The 17,106-nt window shown below is 35.3% G+C and overlaps 1 protein-coding gene across 1 annotated transcript in view; it reads right to left on the bottom strand.

The window, feature by feature from the left end:
- Positions 1-638: 638 nt before the first annotated feature.
- The window catches only part of RAB21 (RAB21, member RAS oncogene family), a 42,705-nt gene continuing 26,237 nt past the window's right edge, over positions 639-17,106 (bottom strand). The window contains exon 7 of the mRNA XM_082351752.1: positions 639-16,018. Within this exon, the coding sequence (XP_082207878.1) occupies positions 15,876-16,018 (143 nt within the window). The 3' untranslated portion in view covers positions 639-15,875. The remainder of the gene's footprint in view (positions 16,019-17,106) is intronic.

Genomic DNA, 17,106 nt, shown 5'->3' with positions numbered 1-17,106 from the left:
GGTCTAGGAAACTAGGCTGAGTCTCCCAGAATGAATCCCACCGTGATACAGAACCAATTCACTAAGGGAGCTACTGTCTCTGGGGCCATACATGGAGCCATAATGGAAGCCAGAGGTCACCCCACAACCTCTCATTCCTGGGAAACTGGAGAAAAAAGATCTGATAGCACAATCCAGGAATTAAAGTGTCAGACTAAGAAGCTGCTGCCACCACCACTACTCCTCCGTATCCAGGAAGTTGGAGGATGGACACTTAATTACTGCTGCATGGAAACATGTTTCCCACAACCCTGCAACATACAAAAACCTCAAGAAGATGGCCTTTGCCTCATTTCTCTTTTCAAATCATGCATATAACATTTAACTGAGCAAACCTAATTAGCTTCCAGAATGCTAGCTGCGCACAAAAAAATCTGGGAAATGTATTTATTTCCCAGCTTCTCTGACTAGGAAGGTAAATTGGTGGTTGAGTGAGTAAATCCAGAATACCATCCTCAGTGGTTGTTCCAATTTACATCTCTACCAGCAAAAATACTTGTTCCTCACTCCTGACCAATGATATCTAGGATATAACAGTGTTTCATAAACATTAAAAAAATCTTGTTCAAATAGGTTAAAAAACTAGTTTCTCAGTATAGTTTTATTTTGTATTTCTCTTAATAGTGAAGCTGAACTTTTTTTTTTTTTTTTTCAGTTTAAGTCATTTGTATCCTTTTCTGTGAAAATTCAGTTTAGTTTACCTTTTTCCTTTTGGACTGTTGAACTTTTTCTTATTGAATTCTAGGAGTTCTTTAAGCAATGCATGACATGATTTGCAAATACTTTTTCTATATTTGTCATTTTTGTTTACTTTGCTTATAGTGGTTTTTGCCATGAAGAATTTATTTTATACAGTGTATAATTTATCATTATTATAAATTTATGGTGAAAATCTATCCTTTTTATTGTTTCTGGATTTTATATCAAATTTAGAAAGGCCTTCAGAAAGGCCTTCACCACACTAAAATCTTTAAAGATTCCCCCATGATTTCTTCAAGTACTTTAAACATTTCAGTTTCACATTTAAAACTGGATTTCATTCTGGTATAATATGAGGTATGAATCCAACTTTTTTTCTTCCAAATAGCTACCAGGTGTCTTACTGCCTTTAATGAGTTAAACCATATTCTCCCCCTCTGAAATGAAATGTCATCTTTGCTCTGTGCTGAATTACCACATCTGGGTCTATTTTTGACCTTTCTATTCTCTTCTAATGATCTGACTAGTCATATGCCAGTACCAAATTCTTTCAATTATTGGCGTTCTCTAATATAATATTTTGTAAGACTAGTCTGCCCTTATTGCTTTTTCAGAGTTTTCTTGGCTAGTCTTGCTTCTTTTTCACAGGAAATTTGGAATCAGCTTTCTAGCTTTAGAAAATCCTGATAGTTTTCTTGGGGTTGCATTAAGTTTATAGAATAATTTACAAAGAACTGGCATGTATGAGGTTAAGTCTTCCTATCCAAGAATGATATGCCTTTTCATGTGCTTCAACTTTCTTTTCAGAAAAAAAAAATAAAGTTTTCTTTTTGTGGTCTTGCATATTGTTTATTTCTAGGTATTTTCTCTCCTTTGTTCTTTAAAAGGGGCCTTTTCTGCAATTACATCTTTGAACTGACTATTGTATGAATGAAAGCTTTTAATTTCTGTGGCTAATTTTATACCCAGTGATTTTATTAGTTTTAGGATACTACTTTCAGTTGACCCTCTTAAGCCTTGTACTATCTTCTACAATTTTACCTCCTCCTCCATTTTTAACGTCTCTAAATTCCCTCACATCTGTTACATAATTTTCCCCTAGGTTTTTAAGTTCCTTGAGGACATGAATTATAGTGGTGCATTTTGTACACCTTTCAGAACACCAGTAAAATGCTCTGCGTAGAATGGTTTATGGCTGACCCTTATTATGAAAATAACATGAAGCGCCTGCTATATTCTGAATCTGTCTGATTCATTCATTCATTCATACCACTTTTTTCAGGTTTCACTCACAAATGAAACCAAAACTGATTTTCTTCTAAAAAGAAATTTATCAATTCTGTTCATTCATAGCATATAATGCCTTTCTCCTACCACAATACATTTTTTTTAAGTGTCACATATGTATTTTGCAACAAAGTAAGCCTTTCAGCTTATACGTTTTTTTCTTGGATTTACATATGAAATTGCAGGCAAAAAATAAAAATTTTAGTCTCGGGTTTGCTTAAACATTCTTGATAATATTCATTCATTGTCCATAACAGTTTTCCTAAAGCTATGTATGATTTCATGTAAAAACTATACACTTAAAAAAAAAAAGCAAAAAAAAACTATACACATTACGTATAATGTGAAGGGGGAAATGGCCATTAAAGCTTAAAATCAGATCTAAACCAAAGATGTTTACATGCCTGAAACAGATTAAATTCTATACACAAGAAAATCAGTCTTCTTACTTTATAGTTAGAGATCTTGTTAAAATATTTCCAAACTACACCAGTTACCTAGATATCGGAAGGATAAATCAGTCATGTGTCCATCTTAAAAATACTACATCAAATCAGAAATTCCACTTGATAAAGCAAATGTTTCTTCCCCAGACCGTTTTCAAATGTGGTTAAAAATTCTAACTTCCAAATTAAATTTTCATAAGGTGAAGTAAAGCTAGCAACAATTGTGTGATACAGTGAAATAAGTTGAAAATTCAGGAAGGTACAGACAAAAAGCAGTGGGGTTTTTTTGTTTTGTTTTTTCAGCCATGCCGTGAGACTTGCAGGATGTCAGTTCCCCGACCAGGGATAGAACTTAGGCCACGGCAGTGAAAGCCCAGAATCCTAACCAGAGAATTCTCCCAAAAAGCAGCTTTTAAAACTGCCCAGCCAAAATGAATAAATATTTGTAGATTTTCCTCCCAGGGCCATAAGACACTATCCCTCAGCCTAATTCTAATGTTCTCTTCAAACCTCATGGTGAGGTTCTTTCACTTCTTCAATAACTAATTCTTCCTTGTATCTTATATTGGACCTATATCCCTTGGAACTTATATTGACTGTGTATATACCACACTCCCAACTCCTAAAAAATAAGGCATACATCGACAGGTGAATGGATAAAGAAGATGTGGCACATATATACAATGGAACATTACTCAGCTATAAAAAGAAACAAAACTGAGTTATTTGTAGTGAGGTGGATGGACCTAGAGTCTGTCATACAGAGTAAAGTAAGTCAGAAAGGGAAAAACAAATACCGTATGCTAACACATATATATGGAATCCAAAAAAAAAAAAATTTATGAAGAACCTAGGGGCAGGACAGGATTAAAGACACAGATGTAGAGAAAGGACTTGAGGACACGGGGATGGGGAAGGTAAGCTGGGACAAAGTGAGAGAGTGGCATGGACATATATACGCTACCAAATGTAAAATCGATCGCTACTGGGAAGCAGCCACATAGCAAAGGGAGATCAGCTCGGTGCTTTGTGACCACCTAGAGGGGTGGGACAGGGAGGGTGGGAGGGAGATGCAAGAGGGAGGGGATATGGGGATATATGTATACGTATAGCTGATTCACTTTGTTATAAAGCAGAAACTAACACACCATTGTAAAGCAATTATACTCCAATAAAGATGTAAAAAAAAAAAAAAAAAGAAAGCCCAGAGATAAACCTACACACCTATGGTCAAGTAATCCATGACAAAGGAGGCAAGGATAAACAATGGAGAAAAGACAGTCTCTTCAATAAGTGGTGCTGGGAAAACTGGACAGCTACATGTAAAAGAATGAAATTAGAACACTCCCTAACACCATACACAAAAATAAACTCAAAATGGATTAGAGACCTAAATATAAGACCGGACACTATAAAACTCTTAGAGGAAGACATAGGAAGAATACTCTTTAACATAAATCACAGCAAGATCTTTTATGATCCACCTCCTACAGTAATGGAATAAAAAACAAAAATAAACAAATGGGACTTAATGAAACTTAAAATCTTTTGCACAGCAAAGGAAACTACAAACAAGACGAAAAGACAACCCTCAGAATGGGAGAAAATATTTGCAAACGAATCAACTGACAAAGGATTAATCTCTAAAATATATAAACAGCTCATGCAGCTCAATATTAAAAAAACAAACAACCCAATCCAAAAATGGGCAGAAGACCTAAACAGACATTTCTCCAAAGAAGACATACAGATGGCCAAGAAGCACATGAAAAGCTGCTCAACATCACTAGTTATTAGAGAAATGCAAATCAAAACTACAATGAGGTATCACCTCACACCACTTAGAATGGGCATCATCAGAAAATCTACAAACAACAAATGCTGGAGAGGGTGTGGAGAAAAGGGAATCCTCTTGCACTGTTGATGGGAATGTAAACTGATACAGCCACTATGGAGAACAGTATGGAAGTTCCTTAAAAAACTAAAAATAGAATTACCATATGATCCAGCAATCCCACTACTGGGCATATACCCAGAGAAAACCTTAATTCAAAAAGACATATGCATCCCAATGCTCATTGCAGCACTATTTACAATAGCCAGGTCCTGGAAGCAACCTAAATGCCCATCGACAGATGAATGGATAAAGAAGATGTGGTACATATATACAACGGAGTATTATTCAGCCATAAAAAGGAATGAAATTGAGTCATTTGTTGAGACGTGGATGGATCTAGAGACAGTCATACAGAGTGAAGTAAGTCAGAAAGAGAAAAACAAATATCGTATATTAACGCATATATGTGGAACCTAGAAAAATGGTACAGATGAACCGGTCTGCAGGGCAGAAATTGAGACACAGATGTAGATAACAAACGTATGGACACCAAGGGGGGAAAGTGGTGGCGGAGGTGGTGCTGTGATGAATTGGGTGATTGGGATTGACATGTATACACTGATGTGGATAAAACTGATGACTAATAAGAACCTGATGTATAAAAAAATAAATAAAATTCAAAAAAATAATAATAATAAATAAATAAATAAAAAGAAAGAAAGAAATTGAGTTATCTGTAGTGAGGTGGATGGACCTAGAGTCTGTCATACAGAGTGAAGTCAGAAAGAGAAAAACAAATACCGTATGCTAACACATATACAAGGAATCTAAAAAAAAAATTGGTTCTGACAAACCTAGGGGCAGGACAAGAATAAAGACGCAGACGTAGAGGATGGACTTGAGGACACGGGAAGGGGAAAGGGTAAGCTGGGGTGAAGTGAGAGAGTGGCATGGACATATATACACTACCAAATGTAAAATAGATAGCTAGTGGGAAGCAGCCACATAGCACAGGGAGATCAGCTCGGTGCTTTGTGACCACCTAGAGGGGTGGGATAGGGAGGGTGGGAGGGAGACGCAAGAGGGAGGGGATATGGGGATATATGTATATGTATAGCTGATTCACTTTGTTATACAGCAGAAACTAACACAACATTGTAAAGCAATTATACTCCAATAACGATGTTAAAAAGGACTTCCCTGGTGGCGCAGTGGTTAAGAATCCGCCTGCCAATGCAGGGTAGACGGGTTCGATCCCTGGTCTGGGAAGATCCCACATGCTTCGGAGCAGCTAAGCCCGTGCGCCACAACTACTGAGCCTGAGCTCTAGAGCCCACGAGCCACAACTACTGAGCCCGCGTGCCTAGAAGCCCGTGCTCTGCAACAAGAGAAGCCACCGCAATGAGAAGCCGTGCACCGCAATGAAGAGTAGCCCCCACTCAACAAAACTAGAGAAAGCCCACGCTCAGCAACGAAGACCCAATGCAACCAAAAAATAAATTAATTTTTCAAAATGTCAAAAAAAAAAAAAAAAGGCATACGTTTTCAAACGTGCTAGTATTTTAAGATTACCATCAAAGACCATTAAAGACAGGTAACTGAGATCTGGAGGTCTAACCAATGAGTTCGTAAGACCAGGATATGAATTCTGACCACATCACTCAAATAAAATAAGTGCAATTAGTTTTAATTATTTCTTATTTGCCTAAATACAGGCATACCTTGGAGATATTGCAGGTTCCATTCCAGACCACCAAAATAAAGCAAATATGGCAATAAAGCAAGTCGCACAAATTTTCTGGTTTCCCAGTGTATATAAAAGTTATGTTTATGCCATACTGTAGTCTATGAAGTGAGCAATAGCATTATGTCTAAAAAAAAAAGTACACACCTTAATTTTAAAATACACCAAACACATATATGTGGAATCTAGAAAAATGGTACAGATGAACCGGTTTGCAAGGCAGAAATAGAGACGTAGAGAAATAGAGATGTAGAGAACAAACGTGTGGACACTAATCGGGGAAGTGGAGTGGGGTGAGGTGGTGGTGGAATGAATTGGGAGATTGGGATTGACATATATTCACTAATATGTATTAAATGGATAACTAATAAGAACCTGCTGTATAAAAATAAATAAAATAAAATTCAAAAATAAAAGACACCAAAAAATGTCAATAGTAAAATCAAAGATCACTGATCCTAGATCACCATAACAAATACAATAATAATGAAAAAGCTTGAAATATCATGAGAATCACCAAAATGTGACACACAGACACAAAGTGAGCAAATGCTGTTGGAAAAATGGCGCTGATAGACTTGCTTGTCACAGGGTTGCCACAAACTCCAATTTGTAAAAAAAAAAAAAATCTTCGAAGTGCAATAAAGCAAAAACTCACTGAAACAAGGTATGCCTGTACATAAATGTCCATCTACAAAGCTAATCAGTGTAAGTGACAACCTGAGATTATGACTCAAGTTTATTTTACCTTTTGCCTCTTTTCCTGTCCATTCGCTGTTTAATTCTGAGTTGGGGTGCCCCATCAGGCACATGCAAAGTTTCCTTTTAGCATTTCTTGGTATGTACATTAAAATAGCATAAAAATTCACTTGACTTAATATAGTAAGTGTAGTGGTTTGCTTTAAATATCCCATTAAATGTACTGAATTAATTATAAATAACTGGCATGTGCAAGTTTTAATTGCAAAGTAACCAGAAAACAAAAACAGCTAAATTACCTTGAAATACTGAAGAAGCTGAAAACATTAAAAAATTTTCTAACAGAAATTAAGAATTTGGGGACACTAACTTCTACCCAGTTTTCAACATTAGGGCAAAAATGGTGGTACATAGCTAAAGTTCTCTAGTTCAAGTGTTTCCGAAAGATAACAGGCAGTGCCATGATCAGCTTCAAAAAAAACCCACCACCACCACAAACACCAACAACAAAAAAGGAAGGCAAAGATGGTAAGAAAATTCAAGAACAGCATTAGCAAAACTTGTGGCATATGAAGAATTGAGAATTCATCACAGAAATGCCAAGCAGCTGGAAGCTTCTGTGTAATTTAATGATCACAGAGAAAGACTGTAATTCGGGTGCAGGGAAGACCTGACTCTGAAAAAAGATATTAGTTAGTCTTGGTAACTAAAGGTCGTAGAACCAATCTCAGTCTTCCCTAATAATGTTAAAACTGACTTTAAATATTGTCAGCATAAGTCATTATTAGGCTAAGAACATCCCCACATGTCGGTATTATTATTAAATACAAGCTTTTAAAAAAAAAAAAAAAAAAGAACTTGGCTTAGAGCTGCTTTTTCTCCCCCCCACCCCTTTTTTAAGCACTGCTACAAATACTGTGATTCTTTGATAGTATGTTTTTAAATGGCTATTTTTGCATTCTTGGTTTTTAATATTCTGAATCACAAACCTTGCCAAATTTTATTTCTCTAATTAAACTCACCCATATTCCTAGCATTCACTGTTTATAGAAAAAGACAAATAAAAATCACTTACCAGATTGAATGAAGCTCTCAATCAACACCACAAATCTTGAACTTTAGCTCTTAGTTCTGCATTTAAGGAAATTCCCCCTCCCCCACCCCCTTATTTTAGAATTATAACCTTGTTAAACATTCCATAGATGAGAACTGCTTATATATGGTGATTATTTTGTAAACAATTCTACATCGTTAATTTTTTTAATTTTTGATTGGAAGAGGCAGCAGCACAGCTGTAGTTCTGGCAAAGCAGTGAACCAAATGTTGAGGAATTAGGACTGTCAAATGTCAACCTCAAGGCAACATACGAAAGATAGGTTCTCACTAAATTAACAATGCCATACCTGACAATCTTCAATAAAGTTCATCCAGGATTATGTCCTTAATAAATAAATTTCTTGTGCCACTACTGTTGGCCTTAAGATCTTTGACAGGGAGGAACTACTAAATGCCACTTCTTCAGCTAAAGAACATTTCCAGGTTTAAAAACAGCAATATGGGATTCAATATGGGGAGGGGGGAGCTTACATTGTATAGTTTTTGGACAAGAGGAATAACTTTGTCACCCAGGAGACAGCCAAAAGTCCTCAAAGCACCTTGTTCTTACTATATAGTTTTTCCTTTACAGGCTTTTTACATTTTGAAGAGCTGTCACTAGATCATTAAAAGTATTCACCTTTTGTGAATTAGTGCAGATGAATTAATGCAGATGAATAGAAGTTACTTCTTGATAACTGGTTCATGGAATAGTTTTTTTAAAAAAAACAATGATTTCCCTCTATTTTCTTCCCAAAAGGACCAAGAAGGGACCTGGATAATTTAACTTTAAAAATACACTGTAATATCAAAAATATTCTTAAAAGGCACTGGAAAGATGATTAGGAAATCCTGATATTCATTAAGCTATCTTTCTGGCCTATATCTTCAATTTCAGGTAGGAAAAAGGCGACCCATACTCTCAAATTGGAAAGCGCCTTTAGAAATACATATTTTATCATGTTACACTCCCCAAATGAGCCTACTATGACTCAGAAATGGATTGTGTCCTGGGTTACTATCTGGCAACAAGGCAACATCTGTCAAAGGCAAAGAAGAAAATACAGTTGCTTTTTTAAATGCATTTTTTTCTAGATTAAAAAAAAAGCAGCCATGTAAACAAGCAAAAGGCATCTGTTTCTTCAGTGCTACAACAAAATTTGGAAAAGCAATTTGGACTTGAGGATCATTTAATTGCCACTTGAGGCTAGAAAACAAGTTATTCTATTTTAATCTGGCTTGAAAATGTATTATTTTGCAATACTCAAAATCAGTCTGGTCAGCCTTACGTCAAATTCACTATCAACTTCAACTACTGTCATTCTAATTACTGCACCTGAAAAGTTTGACTGGTACATATCTATGTGATCAAATACAGAATGTGAACATGTGTGTTTGGCTGACCTCATACCCACAGATAAACTATCTACATCCTAGACTATGAGCAATGGTAGAATGTGAACATGTGTGTTTGGCTGACCTCATATCCACAGATAAACCATCTACATCCTAGACTGTGGGCAATGGTAATCAGTTCCCCATCTCCAAGCTCTCACTGTAAAGGAAGTCTGGTTCCCCCGTGTATGCTCTGGGCACTCAATTAATGAATGAAATTGATAGAACAGTCATGATTAGCAGAACATCTTTTAAATTTTAAAAAATACCATATGGAAACAATTAACAAAATCATGTAAACCTGTGCTTAACTTGCTTTCTGACTTATTTTCATTAAAAGTCAAATATGAATAAATTTGTTGTTCTGGAGCACATACATTTGTGTCACAGCACTCACATGCTAAGCTATAGCCTTGACAGTGCAGAGAAGTACTCACCAAGTAATTGCTGAGGACACTGCAATGCTCCCCAAGCAGGAAAATATGCCAATGAGCCAACCCAGAATTACATGGGTATCAAGGACTTTGGACTTGCTCACCCCTTCTTCCCAGCACCGTTTCCACAGGGGGCAGAAACCGAAATTTTGTTTTGACTTCCCCAGAATGCTACAGTTACTCCTTAAGCTTAATTTACGATAAACATAAAACATCTTAAGAGTCAGGTAGTTAACTTCTAGTTCAAGAAATGTCACCACTGATTTAACTTTCTTTAAAAAGGTATGATTCTGGGCTTCCCTGGTGGTGCAGTGGTTAAGAATCTGCCTGCCAATGCAGGGGACACGGGTTCTGGCCCTGGTCCGGGAAGCTCCCACATGCCGTGGAGCAACTAAGCCCGTGCACCACAACTACTGAGCCTGCGCCCTAGGGCCCACGAGCCACAACTACTGAAGCCCACGCGCCTAGAGCCCATGCTCCACAACAAGAGAGCCACCACAACGAGAAGCCTGCGCACCTCAATGAAGAGTAGCTCCCGCTCGCCACAACTAGAGAAAGCCCGCGTGCAGCAACGAAGACCCAACACAGCCAAAAATAAATTAATTAATTAAATTAATTAAATTTTAAAAAAGGTATGATTCAGGTTTGTTCTTGGCAAGTTGGTCAGTTGACTGAGGACAGAATTTGACATAGGGTAGAAATTGCTTTCAGGGAATTGAAATTTTATAAAGGCCAAATATAAATTAAAACATTTATATATAAGAGATACAGACACATACCAAATTGTTAATAATCCCTCTAAAGAGGGATGTGAGATGGTGGGGAGACATCTGAAGAGGGACTTTCACTTTTTATTATATGTTAAAGGCACAGATCAAACAAGTCTTAATTTTTGGTAGCATGAAATCTTGTGTTATGTAACTGCTCGAAGTTGTATAAAGACTCGTTTTAGTTTGCCCTGTCCTCTTTTCCTATCAACTATACCGTCCCTCTTTTTCCTTCTTCCCTCAAGTAAAAACCTATTCTGAATAAAGAAAAATATGCTAAATTCCTGAATTTTATATATTAATCAGTCAACAGGGGGCCAAAAGTAAAATATTTCAAATGAATTGTAGGCAGATGCCTTTCTTATTTCCTGATTCACATGCTTAAAAGAGACCCTGGCTCTGTCTAAGGTAAGCACCGGCTGGCATTTAAATTCTATGATTCCAGTGAACTCCACCTAATTGACCAGATTCCTTTGGGGAAGCTTTTTTTTTTTTTTTTTTTCTTTTAGGCCACGTGGCATGTGGGACCCCAGTTCCCCCACCAAGGATCGAACCCATGCCCCCTGCCTTGGGAGCATGGAGTCCTAACCACTGGACAGCCAGGGAAGTCCCTGGGGAAGGTTTTATGGAGAATCAGAAGTTATATAAAAAGGCAAAATACACCCAAAGAGATTTGGGAGAAATGAAAGTGTATATATTCACATAAGAGCTCCTAGACATATTGGTAAGAAAAAAAGCAAGTTGCAAAACATATGCATAATAAGACACAATTTATGTAAAAATTTTAAATGCACAAAATTATGTATTTCTATAGGTCAATATATATGTATATAAGTGCATAAAGAAAAGGTGATTGAAGAGTATACACTATAGAGCAATAGTTACCATTTGGGAGGGTGTACACCAGGGGCACCTCTATAATAATCTGTATTTTTAATTTTTTCCTAGAATATAGTCTTACTTAGGTAATTAAACACAAACTGAGGAAATTTATACTTCTAGGAAGTACTACATATGATGGTTTCCTTAAAGGAGCTTGCTACCACTGAAGATACAGTTTAGCAAATACCACTGTTCTGCTTTTCAACATCATCATACTTTATCCCTGCTGTCCCTCACCTTTGTCTCATTGCTCTACATAAGTTCAAATTTAAGGAAATCATATTAGCTTTTTCTTGAGTATTTGATAATAAAGAAATGATTCAGTTGCCAGGAAGTATCAAAATCAAAGTGAGAACTGATACGGTGGGAATAAAGTTCATTTAAGTAGGCAGGCTCATCCTCTGGCTTTAATGCAATGTACTTGGAAATATGTGCAGTATTCTGGAGAGGACAAGATGCTTTAAGATAAGATTCTTTCTGGGTGGGCCATGTAACATGCCATGTTCATTATCTTCTGCAGAAAGGTTAACACTCAAAAGCACACTCAGCTTCCTTAGAAAAGAGATGATATATAAATCCCAGATAGCCCAAGCAGTGCTAAAGATCTATCAAACTGATATTTGTTTAGAAGCAAAGTATTTTTGCTTAAAATTGGAAACTCTTAAGAGTATTTCTAAATTTTTTTCGTTACATATGATTAATACTAAAATATTTACATTTAGGAAAGTTTGCTCAGAATTGTAATTAATTTGTTTTCTTGAAAAGGGAAAAGCCATCAAAGTCAGACGTATGTGTAGCATGAATTTTAGTCCACAACACCAAATATATTACTGTTTGGTTGATAAAAAACTACAGAACAGCAATTTACTAGAATCAATGCCTATTATGAAATCAAATAAATGTGTTATGTTCAATGAATCCCAGTTTTTAATTATTAAAGTCTAGGTAATGCATTTTATAATTTAGAAAAGAATACTTAAGGATCTACTTAGTCTCTATATCTTTAGAAATTACTGTAAGGCTCTTGCTGGTCATTACTATCTACACCCTTTTCTAGAAGATCTCAACATTTTAAATGGTCACAAATTATGTATTCCCTCTTTGTCACACTGTATCTATATAAAAAAAAAGACTGTGAAAACTATAATGGCAAACAGAAGTCAAAAGATAAATTTCCAAAGTCAAAGGCACAAGTCAAACCCTTCTAGACGTAAGTAGTAATTATAAATGCAAGTTACATTATCTGAAAATAATATAAGATCAATTATCTAGACCCCTGGTAGCATTTATAATATAGAAAATTGCAAATTATGTATTAAAAGAAACAGTATAACAATTCATTTTTTTAATGTTCTAAATATTTGGCACAATGCATAACTTGCCTTATTTAGAAACCATCTGATAAAAGTAATGTAGTTTTTAAAATGATTTTAAAAATTGTCAGGTTGTAGAATTTCCTATCTACCTTTCATTCTACTTCTTACTACCCTCCTTCTCTATTTCTCAAATTTTACTTTTGCTTACTGAAAATCTAAAAATGAAATATCATTCTTCTGTTATTTTAATGCCAAATAAAAAGTAATCACTAATAATATATGGCTAATATTTTTTAAAAGATTTCAATTTAGCTGTAACAGCCATAGCTTTAGACTATTTTCAGGAGATAACCCCAGAACAAAAGAAATTCAAACACTCATATTTCATATGATAACGTGATGCTTGTTTCTTTTCAGATTACTGTTTACCCCCAAATTGTTGCAATATACATTTTTAAAAACAATAATCTTCCTCTATAGTCACAATGCAAAACAAGAAGCAGAATACCCATCATCATTACAGAAACAGTGACTGTATACTTTAAATATTCAGATACCTTTTTAATGACTATCTTAAACCAATTTTTAATTATATATACGAAGAGTATACACTTACTAGTTGAAAAATATATTGGTTCTACCTACCTACTACTTTTAATACACAACACGATAACTTGTGTCTTCTTCCTAATAGCACAATTATAAGGACAGGAACACAAAAGATAGGTATTAGAAAGGTGAAGAAAGTATCAGAAAAACTTCCTCAGCCTTGGTTTATCATTTTTTTATCTTTCCTTTGTATACATGCTGCAACTGATTGGTCCTCTTTCATTACCCTTTCACCCTATTCCTATCTAAAGACCTTCTAGGCTTCAGAGCAAGGTCAGGTATACCATATTATCTATTGTTGCTACTGAATTAGTTTAAATAACAGGTTAAAAAAAGAAGAATGAAATGCTTGAGGTTAAGAAAGGTACATAGAAACCAAAGAAGAGTAAAGAAAAAAACAAACAAAAAAACATCGAGAGTGGTTGTACCATACCAATAATTATCTGGCAACTCTGGAGCAGAGGTTTCTATCTGGACTTTATATCATTAATATAGGGTCAAAAATCGAGAGTACAACTCTCCAATTATCAGGCTTTATGATTTTATTTTTTGGAATAAAGCTCAATTTCATGTCTAATTAGTTTTAAAAAAATACTTCACTCCAGTGGAGAAGAGCTTCTTTCCCATCTACAACAGTAGAAATGGCAAGGCTTTCTTTACTACCACTGAAAGAACCAGGAAGCCAAAAACAATTTTTTCTTTTATCTGTACTCATGATTTCCCCTGCCTCCCTCCACCTCCTGCATAAACAGTAACTTTACAGGAAACCAAGAGACTACACAGACAATTTTAGCTTATCTTCCTGAAGACTCTTTCCACCCCGCCCTCCCTAAACACACAGAGTGGAGAAGCAGTGTGTTGAGTCTGACAAGGACAATAATTAAGGAAGGTAAAATGAGGCCTTATAGAATACTTAATACTAAGTTAAAATTCTAATATCATAACATCAAGGTGTCAATTTATTCAACTTTAACCCATCTGGGAAAGTTACTTCTTTAGTAACTATAACCTCATTATATTCTTTTAATTGCTCATGCTAACAACTTTATTGTATACTATTGCATCTTATAAGAAGTAAATCCAGGGACCATTCCATTTTATCTTAGACATAACATTTACTAGTCTTCCAAGCATGACAGAAATGGAAAAATATATATATTAGAACAAGAACAATTTGTTAATTTCCACAATTTGTGTTCCTTCTATGAGCAGTGCCTGATTCTATTCTATCAGCCCTATGCTTAAAGAAAAAAAAAAAAAAAAACTTAGTGAGAGACTAATTTACAAAGTATACAAGAATATAATTTTATAATAAATCTTTCCAGTGTTCGCTATAACTTCATTACATGAAATGTTTCCCTTCAAAGAAACTCAGAAGGATAGCTCTTATAAAATGAAACAAAGCTTTCTGTGTTCATCTCCGGCAAGCAGTGACCAGAAACAGCTTGCTCACAATGGATCTAAAAGTGCTGCCTGTGGAGGAGAAACTACCACTAACATGCTGTATGAATGAGTCTTGGTGAGTGGCTACTATCTGGGACTTCTTCCTCTCTTCTCATACCAACGAGTCCATCTCACATAAAGCCTAAGAGAAAACTAAAGCCTTGCAGCAGTGAAACTCAGCATGCTCCACTCAAATACTTCTAAGGTAACCATTCTAAAGCAAAATCAGCAGAAGTCATCTCTTTTATCCAAACAAAAAAACCAGAAAACAAAAAATAAACAAAAAAAAAAACCGCACAAAAGAACAACAAAAAAAAAAAACCGCACAAAAGAACAAAAAAAAAAAAACCCCCCAAACCAAAAGGCAAATGCTGTTGCTCAATTATTAGATGGATTTAGAGGCAAAAAATGTGACAACAGCAATAATTCAAGTAAAGTATATGAGAAAATTTAAACACGCCACTTTTCAAGTTAAGACAAAAGTGAAGGGGAGCTATGATCAGAGTCAAAAAGCTTAGACATTATCACCAAATGTTAATTCACTTTACAGTCATCAATGAGACTACTGTATATATTTTTGCACCTTGCGCTTGTAAAAGCAGATAAAATATTTAATATGTAATTTACAATGTATTTTATCAGCTCAGCATACAGGATGAATATAGATTATATCAAAGTGTAGTAAACAGTTAGGGGCCTGTGCAAACCCTGCAAAAATAGTACTTCAGGTATCTGCTAATTTAAAAAAAAAAGAAAACAAAAACAGTTTGCTCTTTAGAAGTGATACAATTCAAACTACCACAAAATACAAAGGACTGCAAAAATGTATACCATTCCAACAACATATATAAGTTATTAAATAAAGATCTGATTTAAAAGAATATAAATGAAGCCTTTAAGTAGGTCTTTTCTACATGCATATTACTCCTTGTTAAAGAAAAAAAATATGTAAAAAGGCCATTGGTAATTGCTTTGTTAACATGTGTAGAAAATGCCAATTCTCTGGTCACGAACCCCACTAAGTTTAGCACTTAAGGTCTCTGCAGTGTTATAAACGTAATTTAAAATACTGTTAACTCTCTAATTCCATTGGTAAAATAATGTGACTTGGAATATGGCAGTCTTCGTGTTGAGGGCAAGGATCCACAGTTTATTTGTTTTTTTATTCCTTAGGGGTGAACAGTTATCCAGAAGAACAGCACCCTCCGCCACCGCTCTGGGCTTGAGGTTCATCATCAATAATTTGTACACCTCGCCTTGCAGCTCCTGGTTGACTGGAGCCATTGCCTTTTGCCCTTTCATCCACTTGTGCCGTTTCTATCATCCCTAAGAGAGGGAGAAAGCAGAAATTATTTAGGACCACAATCAGCGTTTTCTGTTTCTATAATTTCAGTTTACCACCATGATAGCTATTTCTGACTTTCAACCAACAAGGAAACTAGATAAAATTAATAGCAAGTGTACTTGTCCAGTTGTGTAACAGCCACAGTGACATCACCAGAGAAAAAAAGTTTTTGATTTAAACAAATGACTGTATACAAGTGTCATCCTTAAGATTTTCCAAGTATACTTAGAAATACATCAAAGAAGGTCAAATTGTTCCAAGTACAAGCAATATTTAGGGTACAAGATTTATTCTTCAATAAGTCATGTAAACTTTTAACCAAATAACATTTGAAAGAACAAAAGAGTTTAAGATCAAAGAGGAAGAACAAAGCTGGAGGACTCACACTATCTGATTTAAAGATACAGTAGAAGCTGCTCGAATGATGACAGTGAGATACTGGTGAAAGGAGAAATCAATGGAACAGAGTCCAGAAATAGACCCTCATACATATGGTCACTTGATTTTTAATATATGTGCCAAGTTCATTCAATGAAAACAGCATAATCTTTTCAAGAGACACTACTGGAACTGGACATTTACATGTAAAAAATAAAAGTTCAATCTATACCGCCTACCATATGTGAAAATTAACAAAAAATTAATTACAGACTTCAATGTAAAACAAAATTTCTAGAAGAAAACAAAGGAGGAAATCTCTGTAGAAGAAAATCTTTATGACTTTGAGTTAGCAAAGGTGTCTCATGTAAGACAAAAAAACATGACTCATACAGATAACCTGATAAATCAGACCTCGTTAAAATTTAGAACTTCAGCTCTTTGAGAGACAGTTAAGAAAAATGAGAATATAAGACACAGACTAGGAGTAAATAGTTGCAAAATACATATCTGAAAAGATGAGGAAAGAAAAGAGAGTCCTTAAAACAGAATAAGGTTTCTTAAACTTGGGTCCAGAGATTGCTCTTGAACAATGGTTTACAAATTGAGGTATACGGGATAATCCATTGAGGTAAAATTAGAAAACGTTCAATTTATTTTTCCTTAACCTTTCAAAATTTCTATTTTTTTA

This window comes from Balaenoptera borealis, assembly GCF_965194805.1.
Source record: "Balaenoptera borealis genome assembly, chromosome: 13".
Taxonomy (NCBI): Eukaryota; Metazoa; Chordata; class Mammalia; order Artiodactyla; family Balaenopteridae; genus Balaenoptera; species Balaenoptera borealis.
This window is presented reverse-complemented; position numbering and strand designations above follow the sequence as displayed.